The sequence below is a fragment of the Lepus europaeus genome, chromosome 23, assembly GCF_033115175.1.
Source record: "Lepus europaeus isolate LE1 chromosome 23, mLepTim1.pri, whole genome shotgun sequence".
NCBI lineage: Eukaryota > Metazoa > Chordata > Mammalia > Lagomorpha > Leporidae > Lepus > Lepus europaeus.
This window is the reverse complement of record NC_084849.1, coordinates 18,801,348-18,828,452: the sequence shown is the minus strand read 5'-3', so window position 1 is coordinate 18,828,452 and position 27,105 is coordinate 18,801,348. Positions and strand designations below refer to the sequence as shown.

Genomic DNA, 27,105 nt, shown 5'->3' with positions numbered 1-27,105 from the left:
CTTGGGGCCAGGATGGACCCAAGGAAGGAGCTGCCTGTGCCCTGGCAGAGGCTCTGTGAACTGGGCAGACCGAGTCATAGGGCAGAAGTATGAGACGCCAAGCCCTCTCTCCACGTCCAGCCCTGGCAGCGATGGGCTGTCGCTGACGTTAATGGGAAGTCTGCAGAAAGCATTTGCCAGGAGCTGGGCTGGATGAAGTCCTGGCCCTGACTCTGCCACTCTCTCGCTGTGCATCCCCAAGCCAGTGTCTCTCCCTCTCTGGGTCCAGCCCCACCTCTATCAATCACAGCTAAGTCTGGCTTGTCAACCCTTGGCTGGCCTCCCAAGCCCCAGGGAGCCTGCCTGAGTGAGATTTAGACCACTCTCGCCAAACCCGCGGTTCATGGCCAGCAGGCAAACCCACCCACCACCTCGGGTTCCCACGGCCCCTTCCTTTGGCAAGCATATGAGGGCCTCGCCTTGGCTCAGTGACAAATGCAACATGCACACAGCAGGGACACTTGGGCGTCCCGGGAGAGCGAGCGCAGACGAAGCAGGTGCCGGCTAATCCTCCCTAAAAATAGGCGGCAGGGAGCATTTGTGCCGGGGGCCGGCGCGGCCGCGGTAAGAGACAAATCTACGGGCGTGACAAGGCCGGTGCACGCGCGGGCCCATGGAGACGTCCAGTACACACGTCCTCCTGCCTCCGGAGGCAGAGTGGCCGGGCGGCCAGGGCGCCGATCGCCCCGCGCGGGGCACAGGAAGTGCTGGGGCTTTGATTGACAACGATCCTGGGAGAAACAACTCCCCTGGGTTCACGGATGGGAGCCCCTGCTGCTCTAATGGTTTAAGAAACATAAGAGGCTTACGAGGTCTGGCGGCTCCGAGTCCGGCTGCCTTTTCCTTAAGGAAGAAAACCGCTGTTGGCTGCGGGCGGAGAAGCGGCGGAAAGATTCCCGGCCCCGGGAAGCCAGGTGTCGGAAGGAGGAGGTGCGCTTGAAGCCCGGCCGGCTGGGGGGCTCTCCGCTCGTCCGTTCGTGGCCCACCGTGGTGGTCACCAAATGCAGAGCCTCCTGGAAGGACTTCCTCACGGTCCCCATCCATTGGGTCACGTGGGTCTGGGCCACCGTGAGTTTGTCTCCCAAGTAATCCATGGGGCCAGCCGGGAGGAGGAGGCAGGCGGAGGCGAGAGAAGGAGAAACGCGGCTGGGACGCCAGCGTCCTCTCGCCTCTTTCTAGGACGTTCCGCCCGTGTTCGCCCGGCTCAGCCCAAGCAAGGGTGAGTAAACATTGCGGAGCCGGCAGCCGGTGGCGGTGGCGGCGTCGGAGGTCTTGCTGGGAACGCAGAAGCGCTGGGAGGCTGCCCCTCCGGAGTTGTACACCCGCCAGGCAGTCCTGCCTCCAGCTCTGAGACAGCGCTCGCCAGGCTGGATCCGTGGAGCTTGGAGGAATCCCAAGTCGGGAGCCACACTGGCTCCGGGCGGGCGGGCGTGACAGTCCCAAGAGGTGGGAGGGGGAGAGGGGGTGACGGCCGGCACCCCTGGTCTCACTCTCCTGATTCAGGTAGGCGGCCCCTAGGAAGCTCACACAGCCAGGTCCCAGGCGTGGGCAGGCTGCCCCCCACCGACACTCCCTGGCTGCCCCCCCCCCCCAGGCTCACCTGACCCGTGCAGGTTCCCTGCCTTCTGGCTGGAGACTTCAGACCTGACTGGCGGCAGGCAGCTGGCTCATTTCCGGAGGCAGCGGCCACCAGGGCCCCCAGGTCCCCTGGCTGAGCAGCCTCGGATGACATCAGCCCCCTCTCTCAGCGAGGGGCTCCAGCTGCCCAGGAATGCGGGAGGGGCCTCGGCGGCGAGGTGGCCGCCCAGGGAGCTGACGTCTGCCCCCATTCCCCCCCCCCCAAGTCCCAACTCGCTCAGTGTCCCTCGGGGCTGATGGTGACTTCACGTGCCCCGCAGCCTCCCCAGGGCTGTGCCTCCTTCCCCGCGGGCGCAGACGGAAGCGCAGGGGCACGTGTGTGCCTGTGCGTGCGCGTGTGGGTGCGTAGATGTCGGGAGCTGGCAGGCCGGGGAAGGCTGGAAGAGTTAGGGACCGGCTTCTGCCCCTGGGGTTCCAGGCAGCGTCCTGGGACCTGGGCCGGGCTGTCAGTCTCGCTTCCCTCTGGCCGCCAGTCTCTCCGCCTCGCCCCTCCCTCTGCCCGTGTCTCAATTTCCATTCGCTCCTCTCTCTCTCCCTGGCTCCTCCCCCACTCTCTTTCGCCTCCCCAGCTTTCTCTCCCACCCTCCCTGGGAGGCAACACCAAGCCAGGTGACACAGCCCCCAAGGTGCCCCCAGGAAGCATTGGGGAGTGGGGGGACCTGTGTTTCAGTAGAGGCTGCGTTGCCATAGCAACCCCGGGGCCCAGCATCTGCCCCATCCTAGGCAGGCAGGCTCTCTCAGCACAGGGAGCAGTGGGAGTGATTCATGGTTCACACCCAGATCACGTGAGCTCACTGGGTTTTAACCCTTATGACGCTGGAGTACTTGGGGTGGAGGTGGGGGTAGGGGATGACAAGATGGCAGCCCCCGGTGGCTGGGGGCACCACGCACTTGTTGGAGAAGCCTTCTGCCTCCTGCAGGGCTCTGCGCCCTCCTGAGGACTCAGAGAGGTGGACTGACTTGCCCGAGGTCACACAGCAAGCACTCCAGCCCCGCGTGTTCAGAAGCTGCTCCCTGCCCGCCTGGCCCAGAGTCTGGGCTCGGTAAATATTGATTGTGTGAACGCTGAGCCCAAGTCTGAAACCCCAAGCGGTGCATCCGCCTCCTGTGTTCTCACCGCCAACACCTCACCTCGGCGCTGAGCAAATATTTGTCTCTAGGCCGGCCAGAGGGCTCTCTTCCCTGGACCCCTCGGCCTCTGCCGGCCTCTGAGCTTATTCATCCCTGCCCTCGTGCACTTAATGGACATTCAGAGAGGGCCGGCACTGGACACAGATCAGGAGGGTCTTGCTATGGGGGTGCTTAGAGCCCAGCAGGGGCCGGTGGCTCCTATTTACCAAGAAGCTACCTGAGCACCCAATAACACCCGCAGCATTCATGAGGATTAACTCATGAATTCTCCCATGAACCCACTTGACAGAGGAGAAGACTGAGCCCGAGGGCTGAAGTCATCTACCGAGGTCACCCAGCCGGAGAGGGGGCCACACTCTGGTGTGTTCCCCTCTCTCACAGCCCATCTAGCAAACTGGTCTCTGTCCCCAGAAGCGAGAGGGCGAGACCTCCAAAGCTGGGGCGTAAGAGGGGGCACAGCCGCCCCAGCTCTCTGAGATGTGAGCCGCCGCCATGTTGTAAAGATGCTCAAGTAGCCCACTGGGGAAACCCCCAGGGAGGGAGGGAGACGGAGGCCCCCAGCCAGCATGGCTCCCCTGTCCCCTGCCAGGCCCTGGGGTGACCGCAGCCCTGGCCAATGTCTGCACCACAACCTCATGGGAAACCGCAGAGGCAGAGCCGCCCAGCCACACTGCTCCAAAATCCCAGTCCGGTAAAAACCACAAGAAGTACAAATGCCCGGGGGGCAGCGGAGCAGCTGGCCCAGGGGGAGGGAGGCAGTTTCCAGGGGTGGGCGAGGGGCCGTCCCAGCAGCCTGCGCGCTCAGTATGCTAGAAGGCACAACCCCGTCGCGCAAAGGAGGAAACACCCACCGGCCCAGACCCCACCTCCACCCCCACCCAGGACCCAGGGCTTCCAGCTGCCCCAGGTGACCGCACAGCCCTGCCCCCGGGTGGAGTGGGGACAGACACCAGAAAGAACTGAGTCATCCCCACCTGTGCCCAGGAAAGCCACACCTGAAGCAAGGCGGGCGCTGGACAGGCACACAGCTCTGGACACAAAGAAGAGGAGTCGGGAGGCAGGAAGGCGGTACCTCACAGCCACAGGTGGAACACCTTTGACATAACCACGCCCAGGGCTGGCGATGCTGCCGCGACCCCGTCACACACCCCTCAGCACGCAGAAATGAATATTGGTATCTATTTCCTAAAGGAAGTGCAGCACCCTGGATCAAAGTCTTAAAAGTTGGGGTGAGGGCCCGGCACCATGGCGCACTAGGTTAATAATCCTCCGCCTGCGGCACCGACATCCTATATAGGCGCCGGTTCTAGTCCCGGTTGCTCCTCTTCCAGTCCAGCTCTCTGCTGTGGCCTGGGAGTGCAGTGGAGGATGGCCCAAGTGCTTGGGCCCTGCACCCGCATGGGAGACCAGGAGAAGCACCTGGCTCCTGGCTTCAAATCGGTGCAGCACCGGCCATAGTGGCCACTTGGAGAGTGAACCAACGGAAGGGAGACCTTTCTCTCTGTCTCTCTCACTGTCTATAACTCTACCTGTCAAATAAATAAATAAAATCTTTAAAAAAAAAAAGTTGGGGTGAGCATTTGGTGCATTGGGGAAAATGTTTCTTGGGACCCCCGTACCCCACCCCAGGGCCCGTGGGTTGGAGCCCAGGCTCTGATTCTTGCTAATGCACACCCTAGGAGGCGGCACTCACCTGACCCTCACCACAGCTCTGGACTTGCAGTCAGTACATCGCGATGAATGGGGTGGAGACCCGCCTCTCGCGCTTACTAGCTGGGCGTCCCTCGCGGGTTACTTAGCCTCCCTGCTTTTCAGAAATGCGTCACCACGCTCGTCACCAGCACCGATCTGCTGCTTTTCTAGCAGGTGGACCTGTCCGGCAGCCGCCGCAGTGCCGGCTGCGGGAGGCTCCCACGTTCACCCTGCCCCGGAGCGCTTGCCCTGGACGACGCTAACCCTGAGCAGCACACGCCGCGAAACCCTGGGCTCCTGCTTCACTCCAGAGCTCCCCCTGCCTCGGGCTGAAGGCTGCGACCCTGCCCGGGCCTCAGGGCTTCTCCATCAGTCCCTGTGCGAGACTCCCCCGGCCACCTCTGCCTCCAGGGCGCCCCAGCTAGGACCACCCCACCTCCACCACCAGCATGTACGCATCAGACGACATCACCGGATGACATCAGCTGCTCCTCTCGGCAATGCCTGAGGTTTGTGCAGGGATTCCCATTCCCATTGTGCAGATGCAAACATTGGGGCCCAAAGGCATTAAGCCCCCAGACTGGCATCACACAGCTACTAAGCCTCAGTGTGCGCCACCCCCAGACTTGTACCCCTGCTGAGGTGGGAGGAGCCCCGGCCTCAGCCAAGTCAGCCTGATGACAGACAGGTGTGCAGGACCGCCCGGCTCCGCCTCCTTCCACAAGGAGGGAAAGGGGAGCCGAGGAGCCGGCCGCGTGCCGGCTCCCCCGGGCCTCCTTCAGGTCTGGTGTGATCTGGCAGGGTAACTATAAATAGCGCCACTCCTTGAAAACTGGGGCAGCGCGAGCACTGCCCCCCCCCCCAGCACCACCCCTGGGAGCCGCTTCTGCAAACCCTTCTGTCCTCTCCAGGAAACTTGGGATACTGCCGGGCACCAAAAAGGAAAGGAAACAACTCTTACATAATTAATCCGAAAAATTAAAATAAAAACCCACCACACTGAGAAGCTGCTGAGCTACAGGAAACAAGAGAATTCCATCTGGGGCCGGCGCTGTGGAGTAGCGGGCTAAGCCTCCGCCTGCGATGCCGGCATCCCATACGGGCGCTGGTTCTAGTCCCAGCTGCTCCTCTTCTGATCCAGCTCTCTGCTATGGCCTGGGAAAGCAGTAGAAGATGGCCCAAGTCCTTGGGCCCCTGCACCCACATGGGAGACCCGGAAGAAGCTCCTGGCTCCTGGCTCTGGATTGGCCCAGCTCCGGCCATTGTGGCCATTTGGGGAGTGAACCAGTGGATGGAAGACCTCTCTCGCTGTCTCTCCCTCTCTCTGTCCGTAACTCTGCCTCTCAAATAAATAAATAAAATCTTAAAAAAAAAAAAAAAAGAAAGAGAATTCCATGAGCACTGTGAGGTGGGCACAGACACCCAGTCCCAGACAAGCATGTGCCATTACAGAAATTGGCACGTGCAGGTCATTCATTCATTCAACAAACGTTGTGCAGGTCTGTGCTGGCCCTGAGGGGACCTGTGGTCTGTGAAGAGCTCAGTGGACTCGTCTGATTCTCAGCCAGCAGGGGGCAAGGGAGCCCCAACAGACCTCACACCCGAGCCACGCCAGAAGTCTGATACAAGCTTGCATGCTTTCAAAGATCGCCAATGAGGTAGAAGGAAAAACAAAGAACAGTTGCAATACAAGTGCCAAGGGCTGTGACAGGGAAGTGACTAACGCGCTATCAGAACAGAAAATGAGAGGATAAACTTCACCAAAAAGGTAGAAGGTTAAGGGAAGAACAACAAAGGGAAGATGATGGCTTATTGAGGCCTTTGGACTGTGAGAGGCACATCTGTGTGGGGCTTTGAAGGATGAATAGGAGTACTCTGAGTGGACTGAAAAAGAAAACAGCACAGGCTAAGGCCAGGAGAGGGCACCACACGCAGTCTCACCTTAGGGGTTCTGCACACTCTCTCTCCCTGCCGAGGGGGCCCTCCCCCTCCTCTCCCATATCTCCTGGACCTTCCCCACCCCTAAGCCAACCGTTAGCCTTGGCCAAATCTCCCGTAGGAGGCCTCCCTTCTAGAACCCTCTTCTCATCCTGCTTCCTAGGAGACTGGACATTCCCAGACTGCGCATCCTGGGTGCCCACACAGCTCCCCGCAGGGAAGCCTCCGTGGGGCAGAACCTGTCAGTAGCCATCCCCGACTCCGCAGAGGAGGGTGCTGGGCTTAAAGAGCTGAAGGCACGTGTCCAAGGCCACCGAGCTGGCAGGTGCAGCTCTGGGCCTGAAGCTGGGTCTGTGTGACCCCCAAGTCTTCAAGGAGCTCCTCCCGCCACATCCCAGGGTGAGGCCTGACCCGACGCATCCTCTGCGACCCTCCCAATGGCCAGCCCCGCCCCCAGGCGTGCGACTGGGGTGACGTGGGCGACTCTCCTCCTCCCCGCTCTGGGCTGGCCCCTGGATCTGCTGCGGGGTCAGGAAACACCTCCAGAAACACCTGCCCGGCTGGGTGTCCAGCAGCTTCCTTCCTGGCCCGCTGGCCTGGAGAACAGTTCCTGGGACCACCCGCAGCGAGGGCTGCCTCCCGACGACCCTCGACAAGGCCGGTGGCCTCGTGTCTCACTCGTTCCCCTGGCTTCTCTGGGCACCCCAGACAAACCGGACAAACTGTCAACCTAGGGCGTGCTGCGCCGTCTTCACCCAACCCTTGGCACATGCTGTTCCCTCTGGCTAGGACACACCATTCCACGCCTTCCTCACCTGTTTCCTGCATAACTCGGCTGAAACACGCCCTCCTCCAAGAAGTCTCCCATGATTCCTTCTGCCCATGGGGGACCACCTAGGGGTTCCCACCCTGCCTATGTTACCCGCAGTATGCTGGGCTGTGACCCAGTTGAACCTGTCGGTCTCCCCCACTGAGACGCTGAGCCCACAGGTGACAGGGATACAGCCTGTGCACCCTTGGGGCCCAGCACCCGCGGCAGGAGCTCGACCTGACTGACTGCCCCTGGAAGAAAGGCGTTACGGAGGCTTGAACCCCAGACACAGAACTCTCGGAATTCCTCTCGCTGGGCTTGTTTCCAAGGCAACAAGGAAAAGAACTCTGATAAGGGGGGAAAAAATAGAAATGGCTTCAGCTCGCAAGTGAATCCCAGATTATTTATAAACCAAGCCCAAGACCAGCTCCTTGTAGCCATTTGTCACCCTTCTTCCGACAGCCGTTTGCACGACCCAAGGTCTCCGTAATGAACCTTGGGAGGAGGCTCACCTGGAAAGGGAAGCGTTCTAGAAACAGCCAGAAACTCCTGGACAGGCCCACTCAGAGCCCGTGGGGAGGAGCGTCGGCAGCCCCGGCCCGGGGAGGCCCGCCCGCCAGGGCAGCGCCTCTCCAAACAGCTGTGCGCTAAATGAGGCTGCAGGCAACAGACGGCTGAGGGCCCTGCCCTGGCCCATGACCCCCGGGCAGCTGGGGAGCCGGGCTGGGTTCTCCATCTCGTCCACCCTCTCTGTCCACTACAGCACCTGCGCATCCCCAGCACCACACAGCAAGATGTCCTTGGGGAACGAGGAATTAGAACCAGGATGAGCAACAGAGGATGTACTCAAATAAACTGACTTTAAAAAAAAAAAAAAGATTTATTTATTTTGAAAGGCAGAGTTATAGAGAGAGGGAGGGAGAGAGAGAGAGAGAGACAGACAGACAGAGATCTCCCACCCACTGGTTCACTCCACAGAGGGCCAGCAGCCAGGACATGATCCGACACCTGACGCCCATGTGGGATGCTGGCATCGCAGGCGGTAGCTTTTCCCACTACGCCACAGCGCCGGCCCTGGAAATCTACTTCTAGCAGCGAATTTGTATCCCTGGCTGAACAGCCCACTCTGCAGCACCCCAAGATTTTAAGGGTGTCTGTGCACACAACAAAAGACAGGGAGAATGGGCAGAAGGTCTTCCTGTCCCGGCTCTGTCCCTTCCCTCCTTTCCAACTCCAACAAGCACTTTGTCATGCACCTGCCAAGTGTCAGGCGCTGGCGAGACCATGAATGACAGAGCCAGCGTCCGGCCTGCAGAGCCGTTTCATGGGGGGGGGGGGGTTGCAGTGACACCTGGCGCTCTCGTTGGCTGAGGGCCTGCCGCGTGCCCTGGCTCACCTCGCCGGCTGAGGTCCAAGTGCATCCCTCAAATTCCACAGGTTGGAAACTTCATTCCCAGAGCAACAGCGGGGGAGCTGGGGCTTTGGGGGAAGGTCTAGGTCAGGCGTGGATCCACGTCGCCGTGATTGGGGCCCGTGGGCACGTTCTGGCCACCTCTTCCACTCCGAGAGGATCTACTGGGCCTCTTTTGCCCTTCTCCCTTGCCGACACGTGGGGAGACAGCGAGACGGCCCACCCCACATCCGACGTCTCTGTCCCGTCCACTCCGCCTGCGGAACGGTGCGGGCCACGGTTCCGTCCTTTATACACTCCTGTCTCAGGTGCTCTGTGACAGCGGCACCAAGAGCAAAGATGGACAGCCAGGACAGACACACTGCGCGGTGCAGATGGAGACACAGCAGCTCCGAAAGCTGCCACGACCAGTCCAGGTTCCACGGCTGTGGCCACGAGGACCCTGGCCTGGCTGAGCCCCAAACCTGGGTGTGCTCCCAACCACCAGGCCAGGCTGCCCCTAGGAGCACCCCAATGTGTGCCAGCTGGAATGTGGGGTGCAGCAGATGGGGAGACAGCAGGCAGAGCCTTGCCCTGTGTCCTACTCCCCCTCTTCTTTCTCCACTCCCCACTCCTGGCATTCAACTTGGCCATGGACCTCGATTAAAGCCCGAGAGGGTGAAAAGCAAGCAGTTGGGTGGGGAGGATGCCCACAGCGCCAGTGCTCACATTTTACAGGAGAAATGGCCCCCTCCAAGGCCAAATTAGCTTTCAATCAAATGCTGCAAGACCACTCTTGCTGACAGTGAGCCAGGCCCCACTGCATCTCATGCCCCCCTCACAAGGCAGCACAGGTTAGGGCAGGGCTCCTGAGGCCGGCTGCCGGGGCTCTGCAGCTCCTTGCTGTGTGTCCCTGGGTAAGCGGCTTGCCTTCTCTGAGCCTCAGCTTCTTTATCTTTAAAAAGACACAAGACAGTCCCCTCCTGGGGCCAGCATCGGGGCGCAGTGGGTTACGCTGCCACCTACGACACTGGCATCCAATATGGTAGCACCAATTTGCATCCTGGCTGCTCCACTGCCAATCCAGCTCCCTGCACCTGGGCAAACAGCACAAGGCGGCCTGACTGCTTGGGCCCCTGCCGCCCACATGGGAGACCCAGATGGAGTTCCAGGTTCCCGGCTTCAGGCCTGGCCATTGCGACCATTTGGAGAGCAATCCAGCAAGTGGAAGACCTCTCTCTCTCTCTCTCTCTCTCTCTCTCTCTCTCTCCACTCTGTCTCTGCCTCTCAAATAAATAAATAGATCTTTAAAACAAGAAAAAGTCCCGTTCTTGCCAGGGGTTGGTCACGTTGCGTGTCCTGACCACCTCATGGACACAGAACAACTGCCCATTGCACAGATGAAAAAACCATGGCAGAAAGATGGAAGGCGGGAGGCTGGGCGGCCATGCAGCGGCCAGGTCTCACCTGGAGGCCTCTGCTCTGCACCGCCCTCCTAGCAGCCGTGGCTTGGAGGGCAAGGGACTGGGCTCCTCTGGCCTCCCACGCCCCACCCGCCTCATTCCCACCATCCTCTCGTCGCCAAGCTGCTGTGAGTGACAGCAGTGCCGCCTCCGCCCAGGAGCAGCTTTCTCCTGACCCAGCTGGAGGCCCGCTGCCTTGTGCCCGAGTCCCTGTACCACCCACGCTGCTCTGGGAGCCACGCTGTGCTGAGCAGGCCAGGCAGAGAGGGGGCGGCCAGGCAGCCTTGGCACCTGGACAAACAGCCCCAGGGGTGCCGCAACAGCCCACGGCTCAGGTGCAAGGCATCACCCGACAGCCTCGGACCTTAGGCCAGCCCGGAGGTAAACCCTTCTACCCAGCTACATCCTGCCACAGAGATCACCCCCCACGCACACCCCAGCGACCCCAACACCTGCAGCTCCCCACAGGCCCTGCGCTTCTCCACCTCCTCGGAGAGCAACCCCCCCCCCCATCCTCCAAACACAAACCCTCCCTATCACAGCCCCCGCCCATTTGCACAGCAGTCATTCTCGCTCCTGGTGCTTTGCCAGGAGGCTCACACAAGCAGAACCTCAGCTTGCGTGGTTCTTACTCTGTACGGCTGCCCCCAGGCCCAGCACCCGGAAGGCGCTCAGGGTTTGCTGAATGAATGGGCGCTGAAGAAGAGAAGGCCAGGGAGGGGAGGGAGCCCTGAGAGGCAAGGACGTGGGGCGGGTGGGCCTTGGCCGAAGACCCAGAGATGAGCGGAGAAGCAGCGGGGGGGGCTGGGAGCTGGAGGAGCCAGAGCCCCCCAGACCCTGTGTGTCTCCAGCGAATCTAAAGACGTTCCTGTCTGCACCACAACACAGCTGGGGACGAGCGGGACCCAGGTCCCCGCCACGTCCCCCTTGGTGGCCAGGACACACACGGGCAGCCTGGAAGATGAGGACGGTGGCCCTCACCACCACTCCGGCCCCAGCCGCGCCAGCGTGGGCTGTGCTGAGCGGGAGCTCCTTCTGGAGCTCACAGGTGCCGGAGCTGATGTGGGGGTGGGGGGTGTCAGGCTCACCACGCACCCCGCAGAGGCTTCTGTCCTCGGCCGAGACCCAGGGCACGTGCCACGGTCCCCAGAGAGCTTCAGACGTTCTGTCCCAAACCCATCTCCGAGAGGACGGGAGGAGCCCCCAGCTCAGCCCGCCACCTCCCAGCTGCGGCAGGCTAGGGACAAGTCTGTGCCTGCAGCAACAAATCCTCCTCCTCCCTCTGACCCCAGGCACACCTCCTCCTCCCTCTGACCCCAGGCATGGTTCGAGGGCCGACAGCCTCAGCAGAAAACCTAGCCTTCCTCTGTTTCCTGTTACTATAACTCTGTTTCCTGTTACTATAATGAAATACCTGAGGCTGAGCATCTTAAAGAGAAAGGGGGCTTATTTAGTCAGGGAGGGTCAAAGGCAGAGCCCGGCTGCTGTGAGGGCCTCTGGCTGCATCACCAGGCAGCCGGCGTCACAGTAGGAGACCATCACACGGCAGCATAGGAAGTCAGAGGAGGACAAGACAAAGGAATCTTTTGGTACAACCTGCTCTGGTGGGAACTAATGGAGTCCCGGGAGAACTACACTAATCCCTTCCCAGGGCGGTGCCCCATTGACCTAATCATGTCCCACCCCCCTCAACACAGCCACACTGGGGCCCAGGCCTCCAACACAAACCTTTGGGGAACACTCTCCAACAGGTGCTTCTACAGGGCTCCATCTGGGTCCAAGATCAACAGACCAGAGACAAGGGAGGAGCAAGCCAATGGCTCACCAGGGAGTTAGGTCAAGCGAGATCATAAAGGGCCGGGGAGGAGACGGGAGCCCAGACAGGAGGGCAACCTGGCTTGTCCAGGGGGAGCTGGGGAGGTGGGCGGGACTACAGGGCACCAGGCTTCCTGGGGCTTGTCCTTCACACACTCCTCCACGCTCCTTTAGACACACACACAACACTGCCACTTTTCTGTCCTGCTCCTGAAGCAGCAATGCGATGACACACACAAACTGGACCCCAGGGAGCTCCCACGTCTCCCAAGAGCCACACGTGCCTCTTCTCAGAGAATCGCCAAGGACACAGCGCAGGGTGGCAGGGCTCTGCCACTCACAGAGTGGGAACAGAGGCTCAGGGATGTCCGGGGCCATGCCGAGGGTCACGGGGCTGGAAAGCTGCAGAGCGAGGCCTGGCCCTGGGTGTCTCTGGGCTGCAGGTCGATGCCTGGAGGGAGCCTCCATCAAAGTCTGGAGAAGCATCACCCAAGACCCGGCACCTCACAGGTATCTCTCCTGTTAACCACGGGACCCCTGCCCTCAGGACCCCCCGTAAATAGCTGGTGAGCCAACGAATGGGTCTACAGGGACAGCGGTGCTCAGTGGAAGGAGGGAGGGGCCGGGTCCCCATGGCTCCCAATGCAGCCAGGCCACAGGCACAGGCCACGACCACTTTGGAAGGCAGGCAGGCACCTCACGGCCACAGGGGACTCGGTGAAGCATCTTCTGCAGCATTGGTTTTTATTTTCATGGTGGCCTCTCTCCAGGACACGAGACACAGCTTCTTACAAGAACGCCCTGAGCTTCGCCCCACCTCCCTCGGTCTTTCCAGAAAGAGGACGAGGCCGGAGAGGCCACGGGGACAGGGCGAGGGGCTCGGCTGTGTCAGCCTTCAGGAAAATGAATGTGCAAGTGACTGGCAGCCCCTGTGTGGCTCCATCTGGCCGGGCTTTGCGGTGCGTTCCCTTCCCACCCACACTTCTTACCCCATGGGCTGTGGGGCAGGGGCCTTGGGCAAGTCCAGGTACTACCTGGGCCTCTGTTCTTCCAGCCATGAGAGGGGTGGCCACGACCACCACCCCCCACCCCGACCCTGTAAAGGCCCTTCCAGTCACTGGGCAAAGGCACCCTGGGCATCTACGTGGGCCAGGTGCCCCCCCCCCCAACATACCGGCTCCCTCTAGGGGGCTGGCAGCCCACCCTGTGTTTATTTTGTGTTTAAAGACTTATTTATTTATTTACTTGAAAGGCAGAGCCATGGGCGGGGTCGGGGGCAGGGGGATCTTTTATCCACTGGTTCACTCCCCAAGTGGCCACAACAGCCAGGGCTGGGCCAAGCAGAAGCCAGGAACCTAGAACTCCATCCAGGTCTCCCAAGCACTTGTGCCATCTTCTACTGCTTTCCCAGGTGCATTAGCAGGGAGCTGGATGGGAAGTGGAACAGCCGGGACTCGAATTGGCGCTCTGAGACGAGATGCTGGTGTCACGTGTGTGGCAGCTTAAACCCCAGCGCCACAACATGGACCCATCAGCCTGAGCATGAGCTGGGCCTTTCTGCTCCTGCCTCCCCAGCCTCCCCGGCCTCCGGCCTGCAGCTCCAACACCTCACGGAGGCAACAGCAAGTGGCCTACCCGGAGCTTGTACAGAACAACTCCCATCTCGAGATTTGAGCTGATGGCTTGCTTTCCCCAAAATAGGCATGAGCTCAGCTTCGTCAGATTCCACACAGGAGGGAAATCACGTGGTGCCTGTCTTCTGAGACCGGCTTATCTCATGGAACCAGCGAGCAGGACGGTGGCTGCCAGAGGTCGCCAGGGAGGGCTGGCTGGCGGGCGTGGTCATCACCCAGTTAGAGCCACCGATACGTGTCATATAATCTTGGATGTTCACATCATAAAGAAACCATCCTGACTGATATGATGACCTGGGAGGGCCGTTACACACCCGCACCCTAAATCACACCGTACCCCAGAACGGGTTCAACTGCTGGCAGTAAAAAATAAATAATAAAACCTGGAAAAGATAGAGGTGAGGAATCGAAGGCCGGAGCTGCCGCCTTTGTGTGTGGATACAGATGTCAGCAATGAGCGCCCCGGGGTGGCCCCCGTGTCTGTCTCCTGCCTCTGTCCCTTTTGTAACCAAAAACTCCCAGGTTGGGGCAGGCATCTGGCATGGCCGTGGGCTGCAGCTGGGGACACCCGCACCCCACATCCGAGCCTGAGTTTGGGTTCTGGCTCTGCTCCCGATGCCAGCTCCCTGCTGATGCACACCCTGGGAGGCAGCAGGTGAGGGCTCAAGTACTTGGGTCCCTGCCACCCATGGGGGAGACCCAGAAGGAGTTCCCAGCTCCTGGGCAATTAGGGAAGTGAACCAGTGGGCGGGAGCCTTCCCTCTATCAATACATAAACAAGATGTGTAAAACTACCGGGGAGTGGGGACTGACAAGGTGGTCAGAAGCAGTGGGCAGGGACAGTGCCATGTGTGCGTGGGGGGCAGGGACGGTACTGGGCCTCCCCCAGCACACTCAACAAGTTATTTTCAGAGCAGAATAATAACCGCCTCCCCCCGCCCACCCCCCCAGCACTGTTCTCATTTCAACACGGACTTAATGAGGCCCCTCTAGAAAGGCCTCCTCGGAGCGACTGAACACAGAGTGTGGTGATGAGCTGCCAGCAGCAAGCGTCACTTAATGGGAACTCAGCCACAGAAGCAGGTCAGGGGAGGGGCGGCCTGCAGGAGCCGGGCGCGGCGGGAGGCAGGAGGCAGGTGCCGCCGTCTCCGGTTGCCCGAGGTTCTGCAGGCGGCCCTGGCTGATCCAGGCTCCTCTTGAAAGAGGACGAATCTGAGCCTCAGAGTTGGTTCTCAGGCTGGGGAGCACAGCTGGCCTCCGTCTTCTCCTCCATAAGTGGGAACAGTGACAGGGACCACTGCAATGGGTTTTTGCAACGGTTAGGCAAGTCGCTGCCTTGAGGTGGCCTAGCGTGGACTCAGGGCCCAATGACTCACTGCCGGTCACCCTGCTGGCGGATGCACGGCTCGGTCTGAACCCAGGAACTCGCCCACTTCTGAAGCTTTGTGAATTCTCATCCCACCGATCTCAGATCCCCAAGGGTCTCCCCGCCCACACTCAGCTGGCATCCTCGACCCCACCCTCTCCTGGCCGCTCCATCCGGGAGCCCACCCTGGCTCCCTCCAGCTGCAGGGGCAGAAGGGGCCAGCCCCCCTTCTTGTGTTCTGATGCCATCTCCCCTGCAGACCCAGGGACAGCACCCCTACATCTGACCGTCACTCTACGCCCTGCACCACCCAGGCCTCCCTCTCTGCTGGGCCGGCCCCACCAGCATCACCATCTGCACACCCAGATAGAGACGTCCTACCCACCTGGGAACCAAATGGCATCCAGACGGAACCCATCCGAACACAGCCCCTGCCCCGGCTCATCGGCTCCCTCCATATTCTCCTCGGAGTGGGGAAATGGGGCCGCCCCAAGCCATTCTCCAGAACATCTGCCTCAGGTCCTCCTTAGCTCCTCTCTCCCTCACTCCTCCCCTACATTCTCACAACAGCCCCAACCCGATCGCTTCTCTCCTGTTCCCGCCCAGTGCCAGCGCCTGATCCAAGCCCCCTTTGCCTCTGGCCTCCCCACTCCTCCTCCTCCTCGCACAACCCCCAGCCCAGGCCCCACACAGCCTGCACGAGCTTTATCCTCCACACCCTGTCAGTCAGCATCCTCTGGCACGGCCAGCACGAACTCCAGACCCCGCCCTGGCCTTACGGTGCCGCTCTGTGCTCGCGCCCACCCCAGGGCCTCCGCACGTGCTGTTCCCTCTCTCCCAGATCCCACACGGTTGGCTCCTTCTGTGAGGTCTCCACAGAGGTGTCAGCCTTCCTCCCAGCCTCTCTCTCTGCCTCGCGCTTTTTGACTGTCTTCAAATGATTTCATCTTTCACAGGGGAGAACTTCAGAAAGTCTGTGCAGAAGTGAAGCTAAAAGATTGGCTTGCTAGGCCAGCGCCATGGCTCAACAGGCTAATCCTTCGCCTAGCGGCGCCGGCACACCGGGTTCTAGTCCCGGTCGGGGCACTGGATTCTGTCCGGGTTGCCCCTCTTCCAGGCCAGCTCTCTGCTGTGGCCCGGGAGGGCAGTGGAGGATGGCCCAGGTGCTTGGGCCCTGCACCCGCATGGGAGACCAGGAGAAGCACCTGGCTCCTGGCTTCGGATTAGTGCGATGTGCCGGCCGCAGCGGCCATTGGAGGGTGAACCAACGGCAAAGGAAGACCTTTCTGTCTCTCTCTCACTGTCCACTCTGCCTGTCAAAAATAAAATAAAAAATAAAAAAAAAAAGATTGGCTTGTTTTGCTGCAAAAGGATGTTGAATTCTGTGCAGCTTTTTCAAGATTTATTTTATTTATTTTAAAGACGGAGTTACAGAAAGAGGTAGAGACAGAGAGAGAGGTCTTCCATCTGCTAGTTCACTCTCCAGATGGCCACAACAGCCAGAGCTGCACCGATCTGAAGCCAGGAGCTTCCTCCGGTCTCCCATGTGGGTGCAGGGGCCCAAGGACTTGGGCCATCTTCTACTGATTTCCCAGGCCATAGCAGAGAGCTGGGTAAGAAGAGGAGCAGCCGGGACTAGAACCGGCACCCATATGGGATGCTGGTGCTGCAGGCCAGGGCTTTAACCCGCTGGGCCACAGCACTGGCCCCCCCGTGCAACTCTTTCATAAAATGCATCATTTATGGCATTTTTGAAGACCCCCTCACATGTAGTGGAGACCCCGTGAAAGGCTGCGATTCTGTGTTACGCCGTAGCCATGGCAACCGCAACCCTCAAGTGTGAGTGTGCAGAGGTCTAGAGGAAGGGGGTCCATTCCTTTCTCGGGGGACATTCTTCTAGAATAGGCATCCTCATTTGGCTCCCAGAGGAAAATGCAAAATGTCACAGACTCCAGCGAAGCACACCGGCTGACAAGAAAAAGCAGCTTTTATTTTTAAAAGTGTGAGCTCCCGTCTGAGAGCAGGAAGCAAATCATGGTCTTCGTCATCATCAGTAAACAGCACCTCTCGTGGAATGGCCCAGTCTTCACCCGGTCATTCACCAGGCAGCGCCTGGGCTAGGCCCTGTGCTGGGCTCCGGGGACACGACCGTGAGTGACACACAGGACGATCCCGGCCCTCAGGGGGCACGCAGTCCTGCAGGGCCGACATCCAAGGCCAGAGCAATCCCAGCACGGAGCAGCAAGACGCAACACGGTAGGGAAAGGACTGGCCCGAGGGGTAACAGGTGCCCCATCCACTGGCTGGGTGGCCCTGGCCAAGTCACTGCCCCTCTCTGGCTCTGTGACAAAATGACGCCAACGATACTGTTTGATGGAGGTGCTGCATGGACCCAGTGAGATGACGGAAAAGGTACCTTGCACGGGCTCTGGTATACAGCAAGCGCTCAATAACTAGTCATTCCTTTTGTCTTACAGAGCCAGTTCCTGCCTGCCTCTGTCCTGGAGAAGGGTGTGAGGTTTCCCCCAAGTAATGCCCAGGTTCTGGAGGCCCCAGGGAGCCTGGGAGACACATGGCGGGAAATGGCAGGGAGCTGGGCACTGGTTTGGTCCCCAGCCCCCGGGGGAGGCAGACAGGGCTGGAGCCTGGGGCACGTTCAGCCTACACAGGTCCAACAAGCAGGACAAAGGGGTATGGGGAGAGCCTGCCACAGTGGAATCCTGGGAGGGGGAGCCTGCAGGGCTCAGCACCCCCATATGCAATCCCCGATGTTCAGGATGGGCCAGACCCCAGTGAGGAGCCTCCTGCACCCCCGGAGTGAACCCCGGCAGACAGCACGGCCTCTGAGCCTGAGGATCAAGCCTGGGTACCAGGAGCCGGAACTCGTTCGCCCCAGCGAGCAGGACAGCCCGTTCCAGCTTCCAGCCCGGCACACACACGGGCCGCCCTTTGTGCCCGAGCGTCACTCCAGTCCCCACCTCTGCTGCCCCTGCCCCGCGGCCCGGGAAGGACCCTCGCCAACCTTCACACGACCCGGCAAGCTCACGGCCAGGCATTTCTGCCGCAGATGACACACACAAGGACGTCCTCTGCAGCAGCGTCTGAGGTGCACGGCCCCGGAGACGAGCTCCACGCCTGTCCAGAGGGCACTGCTCCACTAACTCTGGGGTGAAGAAAACACACGAAGTGGCCAGGAAGCGTGACGGAAACTGGTGCAGATACGGAAAATCTCACCATACTGACAAAAAAGAAAGTCAGGATGTTGACCGTCATGTATACTGAGAACTGATCGGGTTTTTAAAAATTACATATACAGGGAGCCGGCACTGCGGGGCGGCAGGTTAGGCCGCCGCTTCCAATGCTGGCATCCCACACGGGCGCCGGTTCAAGCCTCTGCTGCTCCACATCCGATCCAGCTCCCTGCTAATGCACCTGTTGGGGGGGAGGGTGGGCCGCGGCAGATGGCCCAAGTGCCTGGGCCCCTGCACCCACATGGGAGACCCAGACGGTGTTCCAGGCTCCTGACTTTGGCCGGCCCAGCCCTGCCCCTTGCAACCATTTGGGGAGTGAACCAGCAGATGGAAGATCTCTCTCTCTCTCTCTCTCTCTCTCTCTCTCTCTCTATCTCTCCCTATCTTTCCCTCTCCCTCTCCCTGTAACACTGCTTTTCAAATACATAAATTTTAAAAATGTATGTACACTTGGTATTCCATGTGCATTCATATTCAACCAATCTCAAATTGAAAATAATCCAGGGAAAAATACATCTGTATTGAACATGCACATGTTTTTTCCTTATCACTATCCCCTAAGCCACATAGTATAACAACTGTTTACACACATTAACATATATTAGGTATTTTTCAAAGATTTTATTTATTCATTTGAGAAGCAGAGTTACAGAGAGAGGGAAAGACAGAACCATCTGCTGGTTCACCCCCTAAATGGCCACAACAGCTGGAGCTGGGTCGATCTGAAGCCAGGAGCTTCTTCCGGGTCTCCCACACAGGTGCAGGGACCCAAGCACTCGGGCCATCTTGGATTGCTTTCCCAGGCCATAGCAGAGAGCTGGATGGGAAGTGGAGCAGCCAGGACTTGAACTGGCGCCCACATGGGATGCTGGCGCTGCAGGCAGAGGCTTAACCTGTCATAGCGGCAGCCCTTATAATAGGTATTATAAGTCATACAGAGATGACTTATACAAGAGAATTGCATACGGGAGATGCTAATACTAAACCACTTTTTGAAAAGATTTTTTATTTGAAAGGCAGAGTAACAGAAGAAAGGTGGGCAAAGAGGAAGAAGAAGAGGAGAAGGGAGAGGAAAAGGTGAGGAGGAAGGGAGGTAGAGAGAGATCTGCAACCATTGGTTCACTCCCCAGATATCCAACAACAGCCAGGTCGGGTCCAGACTGAAGCCAGGAGCCTGGAACTCCATCCCGGTCTCCCACATGTGTGCTGGCGCCCAAGCCCTCGGGCCATCCTCTACTGCTTCCCATGCCTGTTAGCAGGGAGCTGGATCGGAAGCAGAGCAGCCAGGACTCCGACTGGAATTTCAGTTCGGGATGCAGGCATCTCGTCTCAAGTAGCAGCTTAATCTGCTGTGCCACAGCGCCGCCCCCACTCCCCCACCTCCTGGTAGGGACTGGGGCGTTGTGGATTTTGGAATTTGCAGGAGGCCCTGGAACCAACCTCCTGAGCACAGCACGGGACAAGTACGTGGAGAAATGGGAGACGCAGACGCAGATGTTGTACAAACGCAGAGCCCAGCACCCTTGGGAGCTCCGCAGAGCGCGAGGAAAATCGACACAATTAGCACCAATACATCCACCTTCTTAAGAGCTGTGCATGGGGCCAGTGCTGTGGCGTAGTGGGGAAAGCCACCGCCTGCGGTGCCGGCATCCCATATGGGCACCAGTTCAAGTCCCAGCTGCTCCACTTCCAATCCAGCTCTCTGCTATGGCCTGGGAAAGCAGTCGAAGATGGCCCAAGTGCTTGGGTCCCTGCACCCATGTGGGAGACCTGGAAGAAGTTCCTGGCTCCTGGCTTTGGATCCGTGCTGCTCCAGCCATTGCGGCCAACTGGGGAGTGAACCAGCGGATGAAAGACCTCTCTCTCTCTGCCTCTCCTTCTCTCTGTGTGTAACTCTGATTTTCAAATAACTAAATATGTATTTTTAAAAAAAGACATTTCCTAGCAAAATTATAGCAATTTAGAGAAAAATAAACATAAAAATCCTTTAAAAAAATAAAAAGAGCTGTGCATGTCACTGCTCACTGAGAGTTCAGGACCCCACGGCCACCACTGACCCCAGCATCTCCGTTACAGAATGAGCCTTGAGCCTGCCTGGGGCGCCCAGCACCCCCAGTCCCAGGGCTCCTGCGGCTGCGGCTCACGGCTCCTTCATCTCCAGGCTCTGGGCCGTGGAGGTGGGACTCACTCCGGTGTTTCACCATCCAGAGCTCCCGGGGGACCAGACAGCCTCAAGGTCTCCATCACCAAACCCCACCCACAGCAATCTCCATTCCAGGTCGTGGGAACCCAGCCTGAGACACCACCTCTCAAAATCAAATGGAGAATTCAGTTGTCTGAAAATCTACCAACTCTGGGAATCCACGGATTCCTGATTACCTGCAAGCAGCAGCCTCGGCCTGAGGAGTTTGAAAAGGCAAGCCGTGTAGGCCAGGTTGGGAAACAGGATCTTCGGGGAAAGGTAGGTGTATTATACCCATTTTAGAGATGAGAAAAACTGAGGCTCACGTTAGTGATCTTGTTGTGATTCTTGTTGAATTTAAGGAACAAGAGGTAGATGTGAACCCAGCCCTGTGCCTGCTGCTCAGCCGTGGGGGTTAACAGCGCTGGCCAGCATCAGGGCTTGCCTGCCGCAAACCGCTGGGCTGGCTCTAAATTTAGAAGCTCGAATGTGGGCAGGAAGAGGGGTCCCTGGGTGGGGACTGTTCCATAGCCAGACGGCGCTGGAGCTTGGCACGGTGCCCCGGCCCCCGCTCCAGCCCAGCCCGGCGTGAAGGGAACAAGGGAGGCAGCTCGCGGGCAGGACTCGGGCATTTCCTGCCCACCTGTGCCGATGGGAACAACAGGAAGATTCTGCACTGGGGCTGGGCGTGCGGAGCGGGGGCCAGGTCAAGGCGGCTGAGGGACGTCCACATGGCAGGCAGCCCCTTCTCCATCCCTCTACACGGACAGACAGTCCCACAAAAGTCAGGGCAGCACAGCAAGCAACTGCTGAGCACCTGCTGTATGCCTGGCCAAGACACTAGCTCAACCCTCAACACATGTATTGATTTGCACACTCATTCAAGGCAACACACACTTATTAAGCACCCACTGTATACCAAGCATTCTTCCAGGAACTAGGGAAACACTGAAGAACTGTGCCTGCCTGCCGAACTTCAGGAAATTTCACTTCTTTCCTCACCCACGGATTCATTCAGTTTAACATTTAATAAGCACCTACTGCATGCAATACTTTGTTCTAGGAACTAGAAAGATGGAGTAAGACCTGGTCTCAATGCACAAAAGTTTCATTCCTCCTTCATTTGATTCCCTCTTTCTTCCATTCATCCTACATGTAACTATTGAGCACTTGCTGTGTACCTATCCCTCTACTAAGCACCATGATCAACAGCGAGAAGAGATGACCAGCTCATTCATTCGGCTTAGTGTCCACTGACGGAGACCCCTCGGGTGCTGGGCACTGGGTTACGGGACAGGGGTGCAGTCACTGCTCTCACACTCACTCATCCACTCATGTCTCATTCATCCAGTGTGGTGAGCGTGCAAGCCGTGCCTGCTCTGAGAGAAGCCGTGCGCCGGAACAGCCAGCCACCCTGCCATCCGTCACCACTCAGCCATTTGGTCCGCCAAACACATTAGATACCAACTGTATGAGGGCACCTCAAAATTGTAATGGAAACATGGGATGAAAAGACTAGTTTAGAAGTGGGGTTTAGCCTAGCAGTTACGACGCCCACAGCCGGGACTGGCGCTGCGGCGTTAGGAGGTTAAGCAGCGTTGGCATCCCATAGGGGTGCTGGTCGGAGTCTCAGATGCTCCACTTTCGCTCCAGCTCCCTGCTAACGTGCCGTGGGAGGCCCAGAGGACACTCCTGGCTCCTGGCACCAGCCTGACCCAGCCCCGGCCACTGCGGCCATTTGGGGAGTGAATCAGCAGATGGAAGAGATCTGTCTCTCCCTGGATCTCTGTAAATCTGCCTTTTCAAATAAATAAATAAAAACCAGCTCACACAGCGAGGTTCCCCTGTCCGGAGCGCAAGACCCCGCCCCCGGCTCCACAGCACTCCAAGAGGCAGAGGGTCAGGTCAGAGCTGCAGGTGGAGTGGGGCTCTGGGGTGGGGGCAGGGTGGGTGCCTTCAGCACCCAGGAGGGAAACTGCTTGAAATAAGCACCTAAGGGAAGACGCGGTGTGCGGGAGATGACACAGACGGCTGAGTGCGAGCTCCCAAGAACTCCAGGAATATTCTAAGTTTAGCAGAGGAAGGGGAAAGTGAGCCCACAGCTTCCGCCTGCAGCACGTTCCGCACCAAGCACCGAGCTGCCGGGGCTCTGTGGACCTGGGCCCTGGGCCCGGCCCTGCCGCCTGCCTGGGACAGCATCCCCTGGAGTCCCCTGCCCGGGGTGGGGGTGGGGCAGCATTGCCTGGCAACGTTTCCTTTCCTTCCACGTGTGCTGGGTTCTTTAAATTTTATTGTTTGTTTTTTACTTCAGTTAAAAAGGGAGAGAGAGAGATCTTCTGTCCACTGGTTCATTCTGCAGGTGGCTGTACGGGCTGGGGCTGGGTCTCCCACGTGGCTGATGTGGATCTAAGGACCCGACCCATCGCCTGCTGCCTCCCAGGGTGCTCATCGGCAGGAAGTGGATCTGAGGCAGAGGAGCCCAGGCTGGACTCAGGCGCTCGGACAGGAGACCGCACTAAACACTTGCCCGGGTGCTGGGTGAGAACGCGGCGGCACCGTCTCGGCCCCTTCCCCCCTCCCCCGCGTGGCTGCCCCCAGTGACTGCAGAAGTGACTTTTCCTCACAAAGAGGGAGGTGCACCTGCCTTCTTGACCCCAACACCAGCTCGCGTGGCCAGCGCTCCAAGCCCCAGCCCACAGGGGCGGCTCCCTTTAGGAGCCCTGGGCAGCAAGTCCCAGAGAGGCCCCACCTTGGAATCAACACAGGCACCAGGCACGAAGGTGAGGAAGTCTCTAGAAGATTCTAGCAGTCAGCTTCTCAGGGCCCCTCTGCGGATGCCCAGACACTGAGCAGCCATCTCCGCTGAGCCCCGCCTGACTCCCGACCCACGGAAGCCAGGAGAGCCATAAACAGTCCGTTCAGCCCACTGGGCTCCAGCGTGGCTGGTTATTTAAGATCAGAACCAACGCCCTGGACCCTCCCTCTCCACGTCCCTGCCCTGTGGGCCCTACAGAACCTGGGGAGCTCTGACAAGCCACAAAGCAAACTGTGTCGACCCTGTGCACCCAGGAGGGTTCTTGGTAACCCAGGCCGCCCCCTTGCCCCATCAGCCTGGGAGACAGCCACTGGGGCTGACCCGCACTCAGGAGGCAGGTGGCCCCGTTCTTTCCAACTTGAAGCTTAGCTCATCCCCCCAGGGCAACGCACAGGAGCACAAAGGCTGCTTTCACTGGGCGAGGCTGCAGCTCAGGCAGAGCTGGGAGGGGCAGCCCGGCCTGGCCCAGAGGCAGGTGGCCAAGCAGGCTGGGCCGGGTAGGGCCTGGGCAAGCCGGGACAGCACTGGGGGGCTGGCACGTTCCCTCTGCCTTCATCTCTCCCAATCCAGGCCTTCCATGGGGACGGGGCAGGTCCAGAGAGGCCCTGGGGAAATGCTGGATAAACTCATTAGAACATGAAAGGCTTTAAAAAAAAAAAAAAAAAAGGCAAGCCCCAGCCAAGATCAAATTATACATGTGAACTAACACAGGGCAGGCTCCTGGGCTAGACAGCTGCACCGCCGGCCAGCTGTGTGCCTTTGTGCCGGTGGCTTCACCTCTCTGAGCCCCGTCTTGCTCACCTGCAATGCAGCGGGGAACAGTGGCCCCCTCGCAGGGCGGCTGCGAAGTTAAACTGCAGTGCTACCAACTGCTTTGCCCAGCGCCTGGCTCTCACGGGCTGCACTGTGTCCCTAACCCCTAGTGCTCTGCATGGGGCTGCCCTCAGAGAGGCTCTGAGGGTGGACCCCAACCCCAGGCGGCCACTGTCTTCCTAAGAGGAGGAACTGTGGACCCACTGACGTCCGGGCGCACAGACGCAGGAAAGACCAGGGGAGGACCCAGCAAGCTGGCAGCCACCTGGGAGCCCAGGGGAGTGGCCTTGGCAGAAACCAAACCAGACGACATCCAGATGTGGCACCTGTGCGCTCCAGACCTGTGAGCGAATCGATTTCCTGTGTTACACCCTCAGCCCTGGCAAACCACGAGACTGGCCCACAGGAGGAACAAAGTAAAAACCATTACTCTATTCCCACATCTCTATCACAACCACAAAGCATATTGTGTCGGGGCCGGCATTGTGGTGCTGTGGGCGACGCCACCAGCAGCCTGTAGGGGCACACGTTCAAGTCCTGGCTGCTCCACGTCCCATCCAGCTGCCTGCTAATGCGCCTTGGAAGGCAGCAGAGGGTGGCCCAAGTGCTTGGGCCCCTGCACCCATGTGGGAGACCTGGATGGAGTTCTGGGCTTCTGGCTTCAGCCTGGCCCAGCCCTGGCTGTTGTAGCCATCTGGGGAGTGAACCAGAGGATGGAAGACCTTTCTCTGTAACTCTGCCTTTCAAACACATTTTTTAAAAATTTTTAAAAATAATAAAATTGTATCAGCATAAACCTGTTATAGCCTATTCATGTCAATGTGCTTGACATAAAATAGTAACGTAATGTTAAAGAGAATACATCTTCAGTTTCCTATCTCAGCTCCTCTCCATAAAACATCTGGCTTTCTCAAACCTGTCAGGGGTTTTCTTAAACCACAGTAATTCAGACCAAATCCCTGGACAATATTCTCAGCCATGCTTCACTGCACCCTAGAAATATTTAGGTGGGGCCGGCACTGTGGCGTAGCAGGTAAAGCCGCTGCCTGCAGTGCCAGCATCTCATATGGGCACCGGTTCACATTCCAGCTGCTCCACTTCCCATCCAGCTCTCTGCTGTGGCCTGGGAGGGCGGTAGAAGATGGCCCAAGTCCTGGGGCCCCTGCACCCACGTTGGAAACCCGCAAGAAGCTCCTGGCTTTGGATCCGCACAGCTCCGGCCATTGCAGCCAATTGGGGAGTGAACCAGTGCATGGAAGACCTCTTTCTCTCCTTCTCCCTCTGTGTAACTCTGACTTTCAAGTAAAATAAATAAATATTTTTAAAAAATAAATATTTAGGCTGTGTCTTTTGGGTGTCAATCACAGTGACAGGAACAAAGAAACCCTCAAATCCCCCACTTTTTCCGGAGCCGCTGGGCCTTTGCACATGCTGGCCTGGCTACCTCGTCCTTCTCACTTGTCCCCTCACACCTTAAGGCCCAGCTCAGGAACTGGCCAAGACTGGGCACTCATACAGGAGCATAGCTGACCATGAGACAGGATAACCCGAGAAGACGCTGGCCCCACAGAAGAGCTGTGATGGGCACAAGGTCACACAGACAGGACCAGACCTCAACTCTGCCAGCACAGGCCACCACCCCACTCACCAGCCAGAACATGAAAACCAGGTGTCCCACTCAGCTGGAAACCTACAAATCTGGGTCCCCTTTCCAGGCCAGTGATGAAGGTGCACCCTTCATCAAGCCGCTCATCTCTCCCTCCAAGTGGTCTGAAGCCAAAGACCCAGCTGTGGCTTCTCTCCAAATACCAACAGCCTAGGGTCTAGCCAAACACCACGAGCGACATGCCACACCACGCCAGCTCCTGCTGCCACACTTCCCATCTGCAAGCACCGGGGCCAGGGCTGGCCGGGGCTACCCCAGCCAACGAGACCCTGCTGGGTCCTCCGCTCCCATTGGCCTTGGGACTCAGGCTGCAGGGGGGGTGAGGGCCCTGAGAAAGTCTGATGTGTCCCTGCTGTGGCCTCAGGCAGGTCAGGGGCCGCTCAGTGTCCTCATCTGTGCAATGGGGACAATCTGAGCACCTCTCCGGGCTGCTGAGAGGGTCACACAGGCTCAGGTGTGAGAGAACGGAGCCCTGCACCTGCTTTAAGAAGGCAAGTGCTCAACAAGGCAATTTGCTAGAACAGGGGCGCCCTCTAGTGTCGCAAACTGGAACTCAATCTGCCAGAGAGGCAGCAGACAACTTGGGACTGGATGGGTCAAGATGGCAACATGCCTGGGCTGGGCTGTGAATGATAGCACCTCCCACTTATTAAGCACCTCCTGTATGCCGAGTGCTCTCTCCCTTGGTCTCCACAATGAGATGCTGGCATCATACACATCTGAGAAAGGGAGATCTCCCACCTCCTGATGAGAAAAGGGGCTCAGAGACACAGCGCTCGCTGGGGTCCCAGGGAAGAAGGGCTGGGGCCGGGGCCGGTGCCGTGGTGCAGTGGGCTAAGCCTCCACCTATGATGCTGGCTTCCAGTATCTGGGCACCAGTGCAAGTCCCAGATGCTCTGCTTCTGACCCGGCTCCCTGCTAACACACCTGGAAAAGCAGTGGAAGATGGCCCAGGTGCTTGGGCCGCTGCAACCACGGATGGAGTTCCAGGCTCCTGGCTTCGGTCGGGTCCAGCCCTGATTGCCATGGCTATTTGGGGAGTGAACCAGTGGATTAAAGATTTGTGTTTGTGTGCATTTTTCTTTCTGTCTCTCTCTACATCATGCTGCCTCTCAAATAAACAAATCTTTTTTGAAAAAGAATTTATTGGGGCCAACACTATGGCGTAGTGGGTAAAGCTGCCACCTACAGTGTCGGCATCCCATATGGGTGCCAGTTCAAATCCCGGCTGCTCCACTTCTGATCCAGCTCTCTGTTGTGGCCTGGGAACGCAGTAGAAGATGGCTCAAATCCTTGGGCCCCTGCACCCACGTGGGAGACCCAGAAGAAGCTCCTGGCTCCTGGCTTCAGATCGGCACAGCTCCAGCCGATGTGGCCATTTGGGGAGTGAACCAGCAGATGGAAGACCTTTCTCTTTGCCTCTCTGTAACTCGGCATTTCAAATAAATGAAACGTAAAAAA

The 27,105-nt window shown here is 58.7% G+C and overlaps 1 protein-coding gene across 4 annotated transcripts in view; it reads right to left on the bottom strand.

Moving 5' to 3' along the window:
• KIAA1671 (KIAA1671 ortholog) overlaps positions 1–27,105 on the bottom strand; it is a 193,052-nt gene that overhangs the window by 72,935 nt on the left and 93,012 nt on the right. The window contains exon 1 of one of the 4 annotated variants that reach the window (XM_062182723.1): positions 1,640–2,159. The exons of 2 other annotated variants lie outside the window; for them this stretch is intronic. In XM_062182723.1, the coding sequence (XP_062038707.1) occupies positions 1,640–1,771 (132 nt within the window). In that variant the 5' untranslated portion in view covers positions 1,772–2,159. One more of the 4 variants, XM_062182722.1, reaches the window with a different exon arrangement.